Source organism: Antrostomus carolinensis, unplaced genomic scaffold (assembly GCF_000700745.2).
Source record: "Antrostomus carolinensis isolate BGI_N321 unplaced genomic scaffold, ASM70074v2 scaffold902, whole genome shotgun sequence".
NCBI lineage: Eukaryota > Metazoa > Chordata > Aves > Caprimulgiformes > Caprimulgidae > Antrostomus > Antrostomus carolinensis.
In genome coordinates this window covers 58406-78947 of record NW_010301400.1, presented here as the reverse complement: position 1 = coordinate 78947, position 20542 = coordinate 58406, and the positions used below count along the sequence as shown (strand labels likewise).

At 37.4% G+C, this 20542-nt stretch overlaps 1 protein-coding gene across 1 annotated transcript in view; it reads right to left on the bottom strand.

Moving 5' to 3' along the window:
* Window positions 1-20542, bottom strand: part of GRID1 (glutamate ionotropic receptor delta type subunit 1) — a gene marked incomplete at its 5' end in the record, with an annotated part of 55085 nt that overhangs the window by 2603 nt on the left and 31940 nt on the right. Inside the window, 3 exons of the mRNA XM_029083872.1 lie at window positions 15447-15533; window positions 15793-16033; window positions 17389-17555. Of these exons, the coding sequence (XP_028939705.1) occupies window positions 15447-15533; window positions 15793-16033; window positions 17389-17555 (495 nt within the window). The remainder of the gene's footprint in view (window positions 1-15446; window positions 15534-15792; window positions 16034-17388; window positions 17556-20542) is intronic.

Here is a 20542-nt window from a genome sequence, read left to right as displayed (position 1 = left end):
GGGAGTAAGAGCTCTCCCTCCATGGGAAGGCTCCCTTTGCACAGCCAGCTAACCATGTGCTGCCAACCAAAGCGTGCTGCAAAGTTCTGTTTATCCATAAACATCAGTTACTGCTGTGTCTGATGATAGTGTGTCTAAGGAAGCTAACTCCCAGAAACACATTATATAATGCTTCTTCAGATACCTTGTACTAATTCTTTTCTCAAAAATGCTGTTAGCTTTGATTTAGACTCCTACATTGTCACTGTAGTTATCTGGGACCCATACTCTTGCTAAGCTCCTACTACAAAACTCAGAATAAATAGAAAACTCAAGTTAGAACTGAGCAAATGCTAGGACAAATTTTCCTAAATAAGACTTTGGAGAAATGTTCATGACTCATTTGCATTTTTCTGAGCTTTTGACAAATATTAATAATTTCTTCAGATAATTTCAAGTGAAAATATACATCAGCATTTTATTTGCATTTGTATTTTTTGATTGGAAGTCCATCCTCTGTGCATTCAATCCCACTTTGCTACAAGAACAAATACAATGTGACTGGGATAACTAGCCAAGCCAGGGTGAATGATAGAGTTTCAATATTTGCAACATGCTGTCATTAACCGTTTGCACAAGAAAACACATCGGTGAATGAAGTGTGCTCTTCATTTGGAGCATCTGTGCACAAAAGGTCATAAAACTCAAAGGATGAATGGTTATATATTTACCTTAGCTCTTCTAAGATATAAACATGAAGACATCTCATGGTCCAGACCAGAAGAGTTATTAAGGACCACATTGTTTGGAAAGCTTCCCTCTTCTGGCCTAACAGGATTGCCCTCTTTTCTCATACTGTGCACAGTCCCGCCTTGGGACACCATTCCTCAGAAAATGGTGGATTTGCAGTTGTTTGTGTTTTACAGTATAAACTTATGTTTTGCTGTGCTAAAGTTTTCATCATCAAGAAAAAGAAAAACATAATACGCTCGCACAAATATTTCATCTAGTACAGAATACATTCTGAAGAAGTAGAGAAGTAAATGTTTGGGATTTTTTTAAGAGGTAGGGTGAGGATTTCATTTGCCTACTTTTATCTCCTTTTTTTTCAGCATTCAGTACAACTTTCTGGCCTTATTAATATCAGAGAAAACTTTTTAAAGGCTTCCACAAGCCCGGAAGTTCACTTTATTCCTTCCTTTTGTTGTTAAAATAAAATGTTTGTAAAGGTTAAGGAAAATTCCACAAGCCCGGAAGTTCACTTTATTCCTTCATTTTGTTGTTAAATGTTTGTAAAGGTTAGGGAAAACATCTCTGTCTCTGAGGAATAATAAAACCATATTTTTATAAGTTCTTCTCTTTTTCTTTGTCTGATTAGATGAAGAGCAGTTAAATAACTAAATGTCAAGCTTTGTAGACAAATATCTTAACGCTGAATGAAAGATTTTCCAAATGCTTTAAAAAAAACTCTAAGATAAAAATTAGAAACCCTTGAAAAGATTAGTTTGTTGTTGCATACTAGAAAGCTTCCTTGAATCCCAAGCTTTCCAGAACCAAAGGTTTTGGGATAGCTTTATTTGACAAGCCAAGCTTTCAGAACTTGTAAATTCTGTAAACCTCATCTTTCTTTTACTTCATTGTTCTCCTGGAAAATTCAGTAACAAAGCGTATGTTACTGAAAAGTAACAAGGTAAGTGGAAAAATGTTGCAATGGCGATAAAGCTAGAAAAACGCTTTTTAAAATTTATGATGTTTTTCTCCCTTGTCAGTTCTCCTTTATTTTTAGTTCTATAATTCTCATTAAATACAAGCCATTTGTTATACATTTTAAGCACTTAGTTAGGTTACATTTCTTTTCCTTTCCTGAGGCTTCGTCCCCTTAATTGCGAAATGGTAATGGAGCATTGCAAAAGGTTTTCAAGCTTTCTGATGCTGTAACTGTTCTCTATTTTTGCATTTTTCTATGAAAAAAAAAAAAAGAATTAAAATTAGTAAATATAAATTAATAAATATAAATTAATAAATTAATGAATGGATACTGTAGATATGGAATGGCAGAGAAATCAGACCTGGCAGATGTATGGAACAAACAGGAGCCATAGTAGAGGTTGGTGTGATGGCTTTCTAGCACAGAGACTTCCCTTACCAAAAGGAGAGCCCCTCGGGGGAAATCTGACTGCTTCTCTCCAAAGGTTTCTGGCTTCAGCTCCATTTAGCTCTGGTGTGGCCTCTTCAAGAGATGAATGAATGAGCTCCAAAGGTAATACCTCAGTGTCCGTGACAGATACTTTACCAAAGGTTCCTCCTCTTTCTTTTTTCTACTTAATATGCAAAACTTAGGTAATATTATAAATATGTCACATCTCAGATGTGTCTTGCCAATTCAACTTCACTTTTCGTATATAGCTACATTGGATAAATGTGTAGGCTTGTTTTGCCAGAAAGAGATATTTTTTCTTTACTACCTTCATAATTCTATTTTCAATATTTATGTTGTACTCCAAATAGATCAGTTGAAGAAATTAATCAGTGAAGGGAAGAAAAAATATCACATGTAAGGAAAAATAGTTTTAAGCACAGGCTTATTCTCCTCATAGTTAAGGAAAACAGTTAATCAAACATTGCTTCTGGTCAGGAAATGCTGCTATTCATAAATAACAATGTAAATGTCTTTCTTTCTCAATGAGTTTGAGTTCTGGAAGGATGAATGAAGAGGGTGTTTTGATATGTCCCAAGCACCTGATTATGAGCAGCAGGTCCAATGGCCTATGACTGACAGTAGGAGCACACCGTGGCAATTGTTAGCGTGAATTTGAAGGACACTCACCAGAATTATCTGGGAATGACTAAATCTGCATGACCATACCTGCAAGAAACTATGACTCCCTTTCAGGACAAACCAGGTTTGGCCTTATCAGGGGCAGAGAAATTATGGCACTATGTAAATGCAGACAGGATGATTTACAGAATAACTGATATTTTTTTTCTAGCTTATTTTCTATGACTTTTAACAGTGGGCTCTAACTAACTTTTGATAGTGGGCATATTAGTCATCAGACTGAAAGAATATGAAACTACACGGGAGGCTTGGAGTCACTTAACATTATCAAATTGGAGAAACATCTCACCGAGTATTAGAAAGAAGCTACTGGCTGGTGTTTTCAGGAAATTACCTACATCGCTTTAAACATAATTAATTCAGAGGTAATATTGTTCATCTGCCAGGCTTGCAACAGTTGGGATTTTCCAAAAGGAATATTTTTGAGAAAAATATTTTTGCTAAAGACACTAATGTGGCCTCTTGTTCTTACTCACAATTTCTCTGATCTTATCAAAAAGTTCGAGAGAAGCCATTCGAAAAGATAAAAATGTTGCAAGCTGATTAAGCAGTTTCAGTAAGGCCAAAGAGGGAAATAAATGTCCAAAAAGGAAGGCTAGATATCTGCAGAAATTTGATGCTAAAACTATACCAAAACTGTGATAAGTTGCATCTGCATCCCACACATGAGCAAATAAAACCACATTAGACTAGAGGAGAAAAAAAGTCTGGTCCTGACCCTAAATATGAAGCGCTAAAAATTCAGAAACCTAGCCAATATGGGCAGACAGGCACATACACCGAGGGACTATAATGAATGCATCGATACCTCCCGGTCAAATGCTGATAACTGTGCCAAGTATTAAAAATCTGTTAATGCAGTTCTCAATAAGCCTCAGGAGATAGGCAGAAAAGAATTCTTAAGATCTTTTAAAGTAATATAACGTTAATCAAAAATCATGGACATTTCTGTTTTGCTAGTTTGTTTCTGGCTTGTGTCACACTATGAAGGATTGTCTTTCAGTGAGAGAATGAAATCAAGACATAAATGTTAATATTACATTTTCATTCTGTGAAAGAATGATTTTAAAAATAAAACAATTTTGTGATTAGGACTGGGGTTTAAAATTTGAGTCAAGCCGCAGCCTCAGACAAACATTTCCTCTTCTAACCTTGACCATGCCAGTCACATGCCAGTCCCTCTACCATCCATATAAAACACTCTTAACTTCTTAACACATACATTAAAGAATACAAATTTTGGTGGTCATGAGACACACTGATAGAAGGCACACATGTATCCAGCTAGGCAGAAAGGAAATCTCTGAGACACTTCTGTGCACAGACATACTGCATAACTGAAAAACAAGACAGGGAAATAAAACTGAAACAGCGAGGTTTCCATGCTCAGGTAGCCCACAGGCTATTCTCATCTCAGTATCAAAACCCACAGCTCCACTCAGCTATCAGATTCTGTCCATGGGTTTTCAGACTTCATAGACTCAAATATTTAGAATGTTAAGGAGAAATGAAGAAGCAGCAGCTCTGCATATGTACGTTTGTTTAAGATTATTTTGAAATTCTTTATTCGCCCAGGGTCATTATCATTACTTTTAGCTGCAGCTACTGCATATGTAAAGCTCTAATTTTAATTTATTCCAGGAGGCTCTTACAGAGTGGCAAAACCAGACATAACTGGCTTGCCTAAGAAGAAAAAAGTAGTTATGATATATGTAATAGATGTGCTGCGAAACAATGAAAACACAGTATGGTGTTATATTAATACAAATGTCCTCTTTTTAATATGACTCAGTTTGCCACACTATTATTCTAGTGATTCCACAGTTGACAATGCAGTGAAATGTAGACAGATGTGTAAACAGATGCCAAGATGAAGTATGTTTGCTGTCATTAATTTAACACAGGCAACTGACCAAGTCAAATAGCACTTAATGTTACATAAAATTTGCTGAGTGGTTTCTGAGTGTACTCTGCTAGATACCGATTTGACCATAACAGTATCTTATTAGAAAAAAGTGCAGATGCACCTCAAGGGTCTACTTGAAAAACTACTTTGATAAATAGGCCCGACTCTGCAATCAAGCTTCTGCTCTTAAAAGTGGAAACTATACCATGTATTTTAAACTAGCAATTAACTAAGCTGTCATAAAACACCTGTTAGAAAAATGCATTGAGACTGACATCGGTTGAGGTCCAGTGCATGGTTATCCAATTGAAAGAATAAAAGAAATGAAAGAGTTTTGCAGTATATGATTAATTTCATTAAATCTTCAAAGAAACAAAATGTCATAAAAAATATGTACAAGAAGACACCTTATTCACTAGGAGGTGCTCTCCTTCACCAGAGAGCAGAAATTATTTTATGAGAGACAGTAAGATTCTTTTCCCTTCTAAGTAAACCTGAAATAAGTGAGAAATAATAGAACACTGCAAAGGTTATGTTAATACGACAGAAGTTCTTTCAAATACACTGCCAAAGTTTATTCCCACCTACCCACACCCAGAAAATATCTATAATTGGTGAAAGCAAGAAACTATTACGAAAAACCTAAAGACCAATGAAGTAACAGTAGCTTGCTCCAGAATTGCTACAAGGAGCGAGGAGCTTCACGAAGCAGTCCATATCTTCCTGTGCTCATGTTGCCGCACACTTAGCCAGGTCGGATTTATCTAACCTGAAATCATATCTACTCAGGGATCTAATTCTGAAGATGGCTGTGACTGTCCCATAGTCTGTGCCCATGAGCCTTGTTCAGAAATGCACTGGACAATAAGCTCCCCACCAGGCCATTGAAAATGAGAATGCATATCAATTTAAACCAGCTAAACATCTGTCTTTTTTTTTTTTTTTTTTTTTCTCTTCAACTGCATCTGCATGCTATGGCACTGCATGAATAAATATGCAGGACAGAGTACCAACAGGACATGCATCGCACATTAGGTGACAGCAGGTAGCCCCAATGGTCTCTTGCAGTGGTCTGTTCCTACATTCGTCACAAGTCATGAAACAAGTGCAATCACAGAGAAACACTGGCTAGTCCTCATAACTAACATTAGTCTCAAACCCACAAGGTAAGGGGCTGTGATAACATCCTCATTTGTTACTCAATACAAAAGGGGGCATTCTGCCCCATGCTGAGATATTCAAGCTTTAAAATCCTTACCCTCTGGTTCACAAGCATTAGGTGCTGGTACCTCAACTACAAAGAAAATGAATGACTGGTTCACATTATACAGATGTTTTCACAGTTTTCATGGGGTTAAAAACAAATAGAATAGCAAGAGAATGCAAAGAAACATTTTTCAACACAAGCAGCAAAATGCAGTACTGAATGAGTGCTGGTTGATGAGCATGCCAATGTCTCTGCAAGAGGAACACTTTTTGGAGAAAGGAAAACTTGTGCTCGGAGAAATCTTTACTGTGCAGGCACTGTACATATTGCAGTTACAGGCATTTCCAACAACACAAAGATTAGGTCCAAAAGGACTTTCAGGGAAAGGTAAAGATAAGAAAACTAGCAAGGATTCATCTGCGCAGGTATTTTCAACAACAAACCAACTATCTGTTTATTGTAAATTCTCACCATGCTTCTTATGCCCAGCCTCACATCATTGGCCATCTCCACAGAGAAAGAGAAAGGAAGACATGGGGACAGAAAAAAGGATCAAGACAGTGAGGCTAATAATGTAGTTAATATTTAACTCTTTTTGGTAAACATATACTTTTCTAGCCACTGCAACCAACCAAAGAGGATAGCCCTGAAGAAGGTGATGTTTTCAGAATTCAACTACATCTGAAGTGACCCTGTGAGTTTTCAGACAACTTTTTTATGAAATAAAGATTAAATTCACTAAGGTTCTGTTCCAAAATTCACTAAAAAATAATGGATTCTTTGCACAGCTTTTAAATCCTAAATTATTATCTAGTCCATAAGGGGTTTAATTTTTCACTCTGTTGAGCCTAAAGCAACGCTACTCTTTAACAGTCTGATTTACTCTACTGGAACATCAGGCATAACAGATTTCTCTGTCATCATCTTTCTTCACCATTCCAGCCTAGTCTTCCAGCCTAGTCTAATCCAAATCTCAGAATTTCCCATTTTTTCCTATTATGCCAGTACAAGAGCGACTTGGCACAGGAGACACAAGGAGTTGCTTCTTCAACCTGCTTGATGCTCAGCAATATTTGCCTTGCATAACCTCTCCTCCACTCCAGCTACATGAAAGCCTTAGAAAATTCTTACTCCTAAGCATTAGCTACAAATGTTTTAATTAAAAACTGAATTTTGAAAAAGTTTCTGTGCCTCTCCCATGCAGGGCTGTATTTTGGAAACTGCCCAAGCTCCTATTTTGACATGCAAAAAAACATGGCCAGCCAAATCATTAAAATAACTCAGCGTAATAAAAATATGACCACCAGTTTCCCAAAAGAGATTCTTGCATACTGAGTACTTCTGAATACTTGTTATGTTGAGTAAATTCAGGTAGGTCTTTTCTATATATGTGCTTATAAATACGGTTCTGAACTTATGGAAAATGATAACTAAACCCTCCAAGTTTAAAACAAGATTTTTTTATTTTTTTTTTTCCTGGTAATATTAGTACCTTTGATTCTTCAATATTTTGTTAATATTGAGCATAGGCTATTTCAAGTATTATAAAATTATTTAAATTCAATGGATAGATTTATATATTCCTTGTTAATAATATTGTACAGTAAACTCAATCTTCAGGAAATCACTTCAATGCACATGAAACTTCCAATTGATGCTTTATACATTTTGGTTTCAAAGCAACTCAAGTTTGATCCTACACCATTAAAATGAATTCAAGTGTTTTGGTGATCTGGGTGAGAATAGGATTAATTTTTTATTTAATTTTATGTACATGTTTAAATACTTAGTTAGATTAAGGCCTAAGGCACTTTATAAACCACAAAAAAGTAAAAAAAAAAATATTGAGAAAACAGTCACATTTTATGGGTTTTTTTATTTTAAACTTTTACTGATTTTGTTATTATTGAACATTCAACTCCCCTCGAAAAGTCAACTTTAAAATACCGCTGTAGGCTGAGATAAAATGTCCAAACATTAGCTCTGTAAACACTGTGTGAAGAATCTAAAGAATGTGACATATTAAGGCTCCAATACATAAGCTCATGCCAAGCACATGAGTAGTCACAGTTCTCTAGGGTAGGTGGTGTAATGCAACTTAAGCAAGTACATAAATTCATTGCCAAACCAGAACTTTAAATAGGTTGCTTCTTTCTGACTTCCTTGCATGGCAACATTCATTTTTTAAGCTTATTTCTCTTCAATTATTTCCTCCCCTCACCCAAGGTTCATGCAGAGTAAATCCATATTATATCCCTAAGAATCCCATTAGCAGAGTTTTCTTCTATGACTAAAAGAAAAATTAAACCAAACACAAAAATCCCTTCTTTGTAACTAGGGAAATATGCTGGAACCAAATTTGAATGCTTCAATACTGCTTTGGGTAGCAGAAGCCTGAGCCCAGGGTGTTTAATCATGGGGATGACATGTCACTTTTAAATCTGTTACAGCCTTGACCTAAATCTATGGTGATCAATAGCAAGAGTTGACAGATTTCATTGGATTCTGGATGTGCATGCTGTCTGTGACTAGATATTACAGAATATTTGCTTCACTGCTAGGGACCTCTAAGGAGAAAATCTTGTTTCTTCACTCATGTAAAAAGCCAGCACTGAGTTAGTAAAGATGCCCTTCCAGCTATTATCAGTTTCTGTATAAGGCAATTATTTTTTTCTTTAACTGATTCTTCCAGCTTATACTTCATCATCAAACAACATTAAACTTTGCATTTGGGGATGACTGATTCCTATCACCGTTTTGCTGATTTAAAAATGCTAGTTAAATGAAGTTTCTCAGCTTATTATATTCAAAGCTAGTTTGAATTTCTAGATGGCATTAAAATGTATATTTTTTTTGCCAGTGTTTGCATTATTTATTTTCCCCAAAAAACCTTTATTTATTCTTAGAAAAGTAGAATACAATACAGTGGTACAAACAAATGATCATTTATATGCAGCTGAGCAAAAAATGTACAAAGATTTCAGACATGTCATAAAAATACAGAAAAAATAATTTAAAATAAAAACAAGATAAAATATAGAGGACAAGCAACAAAGGGAAAATAAAATATCCATTTGGTGATCTCATGTTTCCTTTCACTCTCAAAAGGAACCATCCCGGGGAAACCAAATTGTCGGATCAAAAGATAACACCACAAAGGAGACAACGTAAATCAAGTTACAAAGAAAAAGGCAAGGAAAGCAAAAATAATGGTGAAAGCATAAGACTCTTTAATAATCAAAACCAACACTGCTGACACCATACTGAAGGTATGGAAGCCTTGATTGCCATGGAATAATATCTGGTTGGAGAACTGAAGTGAGATGAATAGGGTGCAAACCATAATTCTTAGCAGTGACAAATTTTAATCCATTGGACTTGTATCTGCCAGTTCCTATTTCCACTTCCAAGGTACACTGGGTTTCATAGTCTTCTAATATCAGAGAAAGTCCTAGTGGGTAATTTTCATAACTGCTAGAGTTGCAAATATGGATTTTTGAGGTAGTCTGGAATTTGCATCTCACTGAACATGGAAATAGGGGAACTTAAGGCAGAACACACAAGGCTGTCCTGGACAAAGATGAAGTTTTTCTTTTTAAACTTGCATACTGCCAAGATATTTTAGAGTAATTTTGCTACCTCTCACTATCCTATAGAGCTAGAAAGCATTGCAGAGTCTAGACTTTATGAGATTCACTAACAATTAAAATGTTATTAAGCCAGAAGCAGCAAGAAAGAGGAATGTTAAGATGCTGTTACTAGTATACAAGTCCGTTCCCACTCTGGACAGTACCTGAATTGCTGCCCCCTTTTAATAACTTAAAAATGAAAAGTGAGAACAGAAAAGTGAAAAGAGTCTGTTGAATAAAATGATTTTGTAGAAGCATGAGAAAGTTAAGAAATCACGAACTAAGCTCTAAAGACTGATTGTTAATGAATTTTAAATTTGATATGAGTCATGAGGCAATGACTAGTAGCAACTCAGGAGGTGGAAAATTTTGCTATTACTTAACCCAAATCTTCATGCACTACAGAATTGCAAACTCATCAGGTACAGTTTCTGAAATGCTCACCTTGCTAGAAGTAGCACAGTTGGTTTGAAGAAAATACTTTTCTGAATACTTTTCTGATTCATAATATATATTATCTGAGCTAGGAATCAAATAGACAATGTCTTGAATTGATTCTAACATTCTCTTTTAAGGGCTATATTAACAATAAGTGAATCAATATTAACTTTTATGGAAGATGCAATAAGTGTCAGTTCCCAGCAAAAAAATTATCCTGCATAAGTGACTAGTTTTCTTTGATGTAGGGTTGCCTGTTAATTTGTTTTTAATCAATACATCTTGTGCACAGTGAAGAATGTGGGAATTCAACTTTCTTTCCATTAATAATAGGATATTTTATCTTTACTTCTAAGCTTTCATTGTTTTGGAGCATAATATGTGGGTGAACTAGGAGTGCTTTCTTAATAGTTCTGAAGAGATTTCAGAAGTAATAACCTTCAAAGGGAACATTGCATGACAGTAAGATGTAACTGATAAAGCAGAGAGGATGCTGGAGAGCCCAACACAGAAAGTAGCTATGCTTGACCATAATAAAGATTTGAAAACTATCTTTCAGTATGTCAAATGGAATAAAAGATACCAACAACCTGATCATGTAGTAAAGCCCTTAGCAGTTAAATGATCCAAATTATATTGTAACTTACTGAAATAACAAGATAAATGCATAAAACTAACACCAAAAGATATAGAAATCTAGACATAATTATTGAAAGCTCAACATTTCTATGGTACCAGGTTTCAATAAGCTTATCTGATTGCTTAGTTATTCAAAATAAACATAGAGTAACTGCACAGAGATTCCAGAATAAATATTAATTTTCATTTTTTATTTTACAACTCTCCAAATTTCTGAATCTTACTAAAGTCGAAAGATTAGGTATCAGTATTGCAGGCTGAGCAGGAGCTGTGTAAATTCAAGATTTTAACACACAGATACAGATGTATCAGCTGGCTAAATTTCACTGTAGGTATAGGATGGCTCGGTATTAACAATAATTAGGGGAGGATGATTTTAGATAGTGATTGAAAAATTATTAAAAATTATAGAAATTCTAGAAAATGAGGATGATTCTAGAAAATCAGATTTGAAAAAGATGACCAAATATAAATTTTCCTGAATTAGAAAATAATAAGAGCATTTAAACATTATTAGGAATCTTTCCAATTTTAAGAGATTACAAACTTGAGCCCTAATAGAGAATGCAGCACAGTGTTACAGTTATACATGTTTTCCTGATGTGGGAGCTAATCTTTCTTTTGTTAATCTGATTTTATAAGGATTAAATGAAGAATTAAAAGAGACAACATTAATATTTTTCCAGCAGAACTCAACAGAAACTTTTTTACTAATCTGCTTAATATAGAATTAAAATATATTGTACCAACATCCTGAAAAAGAAAATCAACCCAGCCTTCACTCTTCTAGCAAGAATTTTCACTATTCCTTGCATGACAGAATTGTGAACCAATGGCAACTGTGTTTTAGGAAAAGTAAAATCCATCTTTCCTGGAAGTTTATCTTAATGAACTGAATTCATGGGTAGAAAAAAATACTATTTTTTTAATTGAGTGGGGCAGATTTTCTTCACATGCAAACAGTGTAAAAAATAGTCCAATCAGAAGTAGTGTCCATCTGACACAACTCTTCCTGAAAAATCTCTACAAATGTAGATCAGATTTATGTCAAAGTCCAAGCTATGCTGTCAGGTTTCAAAAGATAGGCTTCCTGTTCCTCCCAGGTGCAGAGTTAACACTGTATTTTTCACACTCATTGTAATTAAGAGTTGTGACTTATACCACACAGATACCTGAGTTCTTGAATGCCTCAACGTACTGGCTCATGCTAAACTCCACAAAAGCCAAAGGATTATAAAGTGGAAGAGGAAAAGACAATGAACTAACAAATACCAACACCTTACTGTCAGCTTAAAACATTTCTCCAATGCTGATGAAGTCTGTCCATATTCTACCAGCCACAGACTTTATGGACCCTTGACATACAAAATGATAGCCTTTGAAAAAATCTCTTCTCTCTCTCCAGCAAGCTGCATGGCTGCCCCCAACCCTGTCATAAATCTGCTAGTACAGTTGTGCATCCAACTTTCCAACATCTCTCTGTTTTTTGAGTTGTCAATTGTTGGCAGGATACAGCCTACGTAGTGGGTCAAGCCAGGGAGAGAATGTTATGCAAGGGCTTTGCAAGTTATGACAACTCCTCATTCAATCCTAAATATGCTGTAATTTTCTACAATGGATTTATAGAGCTCCTAACAGGGTAAAGGTCATAGAAGCCAAATTCTACCTCCTTGTCCTCCACCTCATGAGGTGACTTCTGCATGAGGTGATACCAAAGTCTAACTTTAGGCTGCAAGAAAATCAACCCCTTCCCTGGCCTTTCACAAGCTCTGCACTTCACAAAAGAAAATGGCTGGGAGATAATCCAGTTCCCACAACTTTTAGGCGATATCACAACACTTGGTATTTTACCAAAGCCTTCCCCAAAACAGAAGAAAATCTGCAGCATGACTAAAGTTTGTAGCTATTACTGAACTAATGACTTGGCTGGAGTATCTGAGGCAGCCAAGAGGCAGATTTTAATGTTCTGTATATGCTATGCATGCCGTAGCTATGATATTATGGCTATTGCTGTAGAAAAGCTGGACAACACACAGTGACAGAAATGAGATATCCCAAATATGCTCCTCCTGGAAATCAAATCCTCTTTTTGCTTTTGGTCCCCCAAGCAATGGTCAGCCAATTCTCCTTACTCAAGCACAGGGGTCCCCAAGACTCAACACTCCCCTCGTCCCTGGATCCTGTCCTTTACAAAGTTTTGCAACTTGGTTCTCCTAAATTGGTTGAAAATCTTCAACTCATCTACACCATCTCTTCTGAAACTTGGTTTCCTGTCTTAATCACAGTAGCCATTAGCAATCCCTCCACACTACTAATGCATAAATAAAATATCTCTGCCCACTAATCTACCAATAAATATCCACTACATTCATTTGCTAATTTATCTGAACAGATTTTTCTGGTCACTGCGACCAGAGCTCCCCAGGTGCCATCTCACTGGACGGGCGGCCATTAGCCATGGGCAGCTGGTCACGTACCTGTTTCTGCCTTACAGGGGTCCCAGCTGCCCTGGCCAAGCAGAACGAGCCACATAGGGTGGCCTGGGGAGAGGGGTGGGGGACACCCAGATGTGGGGATGCATTCAGAGCTCGGGGTGCAGTTACTGGACCTGATGTGCAGAGGGTCCAGGCAGAAATAAAGTGCAGCTGGTACCAAAAATGTGGCTGTGTCATGGTCCAGCCAAGGATCCCTCAAGACGCCGCCCGTCCCTGGTGCTGGCGGAGGCATTGACCCTTCCCTCTGACTGCTCTGACCCAATCCAGAGGTGCCTCCAGCTGCAATGCCTTTCATGGCACCCAGTTGTCCCTTCCTTGGGACCCCTCATGTTCCACCCCAACTACCCCACGTAGCCTCCTTAGCTTCCCTCCTGCCTGCTCAGCCTGTGAGCCCTCATCCCTCTGCCCTCACCTTGGGAGCATGCACTTCCTCGTTCAACCTTAACACCTACTTGTGCCAGGGTTCCCACCAACTCTTTTCCCTCCCTCTCAGCAGAACCCACATCACTGACCCTCTGAGTCTGCTCGTATGTTCTGAGGTTAATTTGTCTGCCTTAACCCAGACTGTATGTATTTTAAGGGCAGACCCAGCCCCACACAGAGGTGATCTTCCCAAGAATGGCTTTATCATATGAGTAACTTTAATATACTTTAAAAAAATGGAAGCTTAGAAGTATTCTACTCTGTCACAGAATCTGCAAGAGGATGTACAGAGCAACCCTAATTGAGAATGCACTGAAAGGAAAGGTGAGGAGGAGGAGAGGGACAGGAAGGGGAAAAGATGGGCTGGAGTAGGCACAGATGTGTAATAATACTTCTTACAGGTATAAATTGAGAAATGAAGAGGATGAGCAAAAAGAAAATGTTTAAACTCAGGAAGACAGACCCATTTTCAGAGATGGAAAATGAGTATTTAGAACTCCTTGCAATAAGAGAGTGAATTATTTCACCTTCCCTGTATGAAACTGCCTTTGGGGCATATTCTTATCTCACTCTACAAAGATGCACAAAGTGAGTCCCTGAGCATAGAGAGGGGAACACACTGCAGAGCATGGCAAGACGAATGCCTGTGCACGGGCAGCATGAGGACACTTCAGACAACACCCCTGTCCCTTGCCATGCCAGGCTTTCAGAGGGGACAGGGAGCTGCTGTTTGGGCTTAGGCTTCAGCAATGCTTATGTGGGGTGGGCTTTTGGGGTTTTTTTTTTTGCCACAGGGCAGAGGTGCAAAATGCTACAGTATTTAACCAAAGAGCAATTAAATCTGCACTTCTGCTCATATGAAAGCTTCTTTATAAGCAAGAGTACCTATTTGTGCTCTTCCTGTACCTCCTTCTGGAGCACTGCATTGTGCAAAGTGGAGACAGGCTTCCTTTTACCAAAATCTCCTTTTCTTACTATTGTGCGTTGTGGAGCCACAGGCAAATGATTTCTAGCTTTGTCCTGCAAATATGGTACAGATATTTTATCACCAAGCACTTGATGGATGAATTCAAATGGGAAAAGCAGGAACTCAGAAGAATGGAATCTTACTAATAAATATTTCACAACATTATAGACTGCAACATATATCTTCAGATCCCATTTGCCACAATTGCTTACAGGTGACAGGTATGTCAGTTAGTGTAATACTCCTGGCAACCTGAGAAACATAGATTGGAATTGATGGCTATGTACTATTTTCCAGATGTAGTGCAGCTTGGTGCTATTATTTGCTTGTAACAAGCATCTCTTCCAAGATTAAAGCACCTACAAATGCCTCAGTGTCTCCAAAATTACAAGAGGTTAGTTTGTTAAACATTTAATCTATGCAACAAAATACAGGCTTCATGCAAGACAGATCTGAGTACAGACTGATTATTCTATCATAGCATTACTAACTATTATTGCTGCTGTGTATGAAAATGTCAAAACCCAGAAATTCTCAGATGTATTTTTCTAGGTAAAATATGTCATATGAAATTCAGCTTACTCAGATGCTCCTACTTTTAGAAATAAAACTGATTTGAAAAGAAAATAAATGTTTAAAAAGTGTCATGGCAATACGGCTTACTTAATTAATAACTAGCTGGTTTATTTTTAATTGCTCATGTACCTCTTCAAACTCAGCCTAGGTCAGCCACGGAGGAAAACAGCTACCAGCTGCTGGCAGCTGCACAGGCTGTGCAGGATGGACATGTTTCTCACAGCCGATGGATGGGGTCTCAAATCAGAGAATACATTACCACAGATGGCACAACTGTGTGCCCGTGACTGGCATCCCCAACAGTCACAGCAGAGAGGCCAAGGGCACGTTTCTGAATTACTCTCTTACCCCTAAAGGTGGTCTCTCTAGGTCAGGGTTGAGGCACATTTGTGGGGCAATGTGAGGAAGTTTGCATTGCTGCTGCCCGTGCTGTAACTGCTCTACAAATAAATAGAGGACTTTAGTCTCCAGGGCTGTCAGTTTGGCACCTTCCATGTGCACAAAATACACTTTTTTTTTTTTTTTATTTGTTTAGAAACAACCACCCAAAAAGTTATATGCAAAGCCTAGTATGATGAAACAAAATAAATCAAATTTATTGTTTGAGAGCACCTAAAATCCCACAACTTCCACTCGCTCTCTCTTTCTTTTGTGTTTTCTACTTTTAATTGTGATAAGAATAAAAGTTATGGACCTCTTTCGGTGTTTCTTGATGACAACGGTTGCTGTTCCACCACAACTCCAATGCTGCCACCAAGCACGCAAGAAGAAGGCCTATTGCTAAAATGCAGAAAACACCTGCAAAACTGTGAAGCTTGAGTGCCTTCCCATCTGTCTGTGCATTGGTATGGCTATTCAGGTCACAACGTCCCATCCGTGGCCACCATTTCTGTTTAAGAACATCCAAATCTCCGCTTTCTTGCAACTCTAGGATCCTGTGGAAATTTCAAAATACAAATATTATTTTCAGTGATACTTTTTAATAGGTTTTTTTGGTGTTTTCTATATGTTGTGTAACTATTAAATCTACAATCCCACAATTCAAAACTCCATCCCAACACCACCACCGTATAGTAGTCTTCATCTGAAACTCCATTATAGCAGGATTTCTTTCTACTCACAGCAGCGGGTAAACTCTGCTGGATAACTTTAGTAAAAGAAGAGACTGTAAAAAATTCCACTGCAATGCAAGAAGCATTTCCAAGGGAAATCGACATATTCCATTTAGTCATGGCTGATCTGGCTACATTCAGCTGCAACAGCTGGTTCCTCTAGCAAAATGCTCAACCCACTCCACTGCTGTTCTCCCACAATAATTCCAAAATCATGTGAGACTAAACATGCTACTATTTGTGTGCCACTTAATACAAATCTGTTTAAGCTGCAACCAACTCATTTAATTCAACAAATGTAGTCTATTCAAAAGGATTTTACTTCAATGCTGTTACTTCATGCCTGAATTACTGTGTTAACAGTTGCTAATTAATCATTGTTTTGTCTCTTGTGAAGTGTCCCTTCTCTCCATGAATGATTAATTTTGGATTTGGTTTGATAACTGTTTTAGCTGTTTACTAACAATCTTTTCTCTTGAGGCAGCTTTGTCTCTGGTTATGCAGCTGGAGTTTTACTGCTTTTTATAAAGAATGAGTGAGATGGGGAAATCTTGCTGCAGCTCCCTGCCTGGAGCATAGCACCAACTCACCTTCTGCTAAGGCCACACATGCCTGCACAACTGCATGTCTTCATTTTAGTGTACACATTCACATGAAAATTATATTCCTAGCTGGTAGCTCAGAGATCACTAAATGGCATAGTTTTACAGTCTCATAGGGTTGGCAATCCCATGCAATACTCGGCAATTCCTGTTTTCCTATACTGTTGTGAGGTTTTGACCTGTCTCTCTACCCAAAAGGAAAAAACAGGGCATTGTTACTTGCTTACTGTTGGGAGTAACACATTGCTTCATAGCCTGCAAAATGTAGCATGAATCAAAGATCTCTCTTCAACCTCTCCTCTAACTCATACAAAGCTCTGAGGACATCCATCCTTTTTCTGCCAGAGGCAGTGCTGCCTGGAGGTGTGAGGTCACACACAACCTCTGGTACCCTCCTCCCTGAGCAGATGCACGTGAAGCAGAAGTAGCAGCTTTGTTGAAGCCTGAACTCATAACCTTTCTGCTGTCACTTACTGTTATTTATTCAATAATTGCTGAAATTAATGTGAACCACAAATGGGATGCCATGCTGGCTGTAGAGAGAAATCTTATAAAACAAGCTTTTTTTCAGTTTACCTCTGAGAGAAAAGATCTCTGTAGGGGCTTCCATGCTGGAGTGCTATTCCATATCCTTTGCTGCTGATGCTGTTTCCAATGACTGTCACAGAGCATTCATCATCCGTCAGTGCAGCATATTCCACCACTGTCACATCCCACAGGAAAGCATAGTTTCCTTTCTTTGCCTGTAAATACATCATGAACACAACAAAATCTAAACTAAACTACATTTCTAGGTAGGACAAAAACCAAGCAAACAAACAAATGCTTAGCTTGTCATTACTCCATGGCAGTATGTCATTGGGTCATAGTTTACCTGTAAACCTCCAACATCTTAATATATTTCTAATGCTTTTTGCTCCCAACAGTACTTCATCCACATCAAACCTTGATAAAATATCTTCCATTTTTAATAGGAATACATAGGATAACATAGCAAACTGTAAGTGCAGTCAAGGCTTAAATAACAGGTAATTGATTATAAATGAAAGCTATTGCCTTAGCTAATTAAATTTGAAGTATGTTTAGTAGGATACATGGATTAACAGGAGTGTGACTGGTTCCATACATTTATGTAACTAGATGGGCACAGTATGAGCACTAAGTGGTTTTTCCTAGACATCACAGTCACCAAAATGGTAACTTTACAGCTTTCCACATTATAAATATGTAAAGAAACAAAGCCTCTTCTAAGAGCTATGTTAATCCTGTAACAAAAGGCATAAATTTAGCTTAAAGAGTGGCCTTTTTTTTTTTTTTTTTTACCCCCCACAGGTAGGAAGAGTCACCAGTATCTCTTATTTGGGACAATTATTGTTTTATTTTAGCACACACCCATGCAGATGCCCTTAAATACTCATCTTAATTGAGATTCAAACCAATGTCTACACACAGTGTGTACAATGAATGCAAGTCACCTTACTCAACATATGATGTAAGAAACATCTCTGGATAGGAATTCAGTAAAGAAAAAAGACATCATTTTTTTTGGTTAATCATTGGTTTCTTAGTATATTTAAGCATTATGTTTTTAAGTCTCTAGTGAACATACAGAGAACAGATGGGCTGGAACATCTAATGCAAATAAATATAAATGAGTAGTCATGAATGTAGACTTCCAAGACTTTTTTTTTTTTTTTTTTTAACTTTGAGTTATTTCAGATCTTTCTTTACGTCAGACAAAAGGAAGGCAGGGAGCTGAAATACTACATATATTTCTTTATGGGAACTGAATTACCAAGCTCCCTTAGCAAAGGGCTGCAGCTCTGATACAGAATTAGTTCATCCTTCTGAATATTTTCCATTTTTGTGTAAGCTTAGTTTTGAATTCACCTGTAAGCCTTTAAGACTCCTATACTTACTTTATTGTATTGGAAGCCTCAGTTGAGCAATTAAACTAATTTTATTTCACCATGCTTTGAAAAAAATCATAGCTTCCTGAAGTTGTTTAAACATGACAATAAATCAAATTGGTAAGTTATCCTGTAGAGGATAGAATCCAGGGAAACAAACATTAGAAATACGTTTGAATTTTCAGTAAGCTTCTTGACACAATCCACTTCTCTCCTTCCCTTCCCTTTTATCTGCATCAAGACAATTAAATATCTCCAAATGCATTTGCCTCTGAGTTAAACCAGAGTAAAAATGTTATCTCCCTGCTCTTTCATAAGATTTAAATGAGCCTGTACTGAACACTTTGAAAACAATTTTTTGTCAAGGATATGCCACCATTGTGGATTTGTTCCCACTTTCTCCTTTGCCACCTCCCCAGTCAGTTCAGAGTGACAGTAATTAATGCATCTAATAGCCTAGACAACTATTGCTATACTAGTTTAAAACATAATTAAAATCTAAACTAGAGTATGAGCCTTACAGGAGTTATTCAAATACGAGCCACAAAACTCTACTGTTAAAATCATACATGCTGACACAAGTTATTAAACTAGAATGTTCATAGAAGTATCTCTTGCTTAAATGTCACCGTATGAAACCAGACCATAGCAAAACTTCCACATGTGCATTGTAATACTAAACCTGGCTATCTACCTAAAATGGCAATGGTGGTGTAAAGAGGAATGAACAAACAAATCACTCTTTAGTATATGCGACAGCCAGAAAAGCTTCATTACTTAACAACACAAGGATGCATAAAAAATTAAGGATGGCAAGGGAGTGATTCCTCGAGGCATTGAGACTATATTCAGCCAGCAACCCACATTCTTGGGAGCCTAAAATGTGCTTTTCAAAGGTATTTTCTGAATGATCATGTACCCATAACTAGCTGGGTTTTTAGCTGCAAATCTCTGCATCCTGACTTCTGCTCTTCCTGTGATGGGCTTTAAGGATTCACATTTTATGCTTTCACATCTGTGATAGTGCTGATAGGCCTCCCACATGGTTAAGGACAACAGGCAATGGGTATCAGGCCTATTGGTGTTTCTGACAGGGAAGGACCAACAAAATCCCTATTTTTGCACATCTCAGGCAGGTTGTGTTCTATGGTAAATAGTACATAGGCTTTTGCTACCTATGATAGAAAACAGTCCAGGTTCAAGTGTGTTTAAAATAGGTACTCATGGGACCAAAGACAACAACATTTCTTACTGTACACATAATTTATACAAAAATCTATGTTATTAGAGAACAAAAACTTGTATGACAGATGTACAGGGACAGGAGACCCAGAAAAGGTTTTGCCTAAATCACTGCACTAAAATGTGTCTTGATTTTTCTGATTGTTTTTCATATGTTTGTTTTAAATAGCTGTATCTTTTAGTTGTTTCAGAATTGCTCTCTAAATAATCTTTTCAAATTTACAATTTACAAAAGAAGAACAGCAACAACATATCATACAGTTCTCATCTTTTTCTTAGTAATACTTGAGGAACACAGTCTTCCTACTACTTTTTAGAAGTAGTTTAAACTTTTAATTTTTGTCACATGAAAGAATGCATGCATGCACATGTTCATACCCCTTAGCTTCCAGGCCAGGGGGCTACTGGAGGTAGGAAAACTAAGAACTGCAGGAAACACCTGGCACTGACCCATGGGATGTATGAGCAGGAAACATATCAAGCCTCCCTAGGTGCATATGACACAGTACCTACCCATGCAACCAAGTCCTGACCACACTACAACAAAGATCCATATCCTCAGGCTCTTGCATTCACAG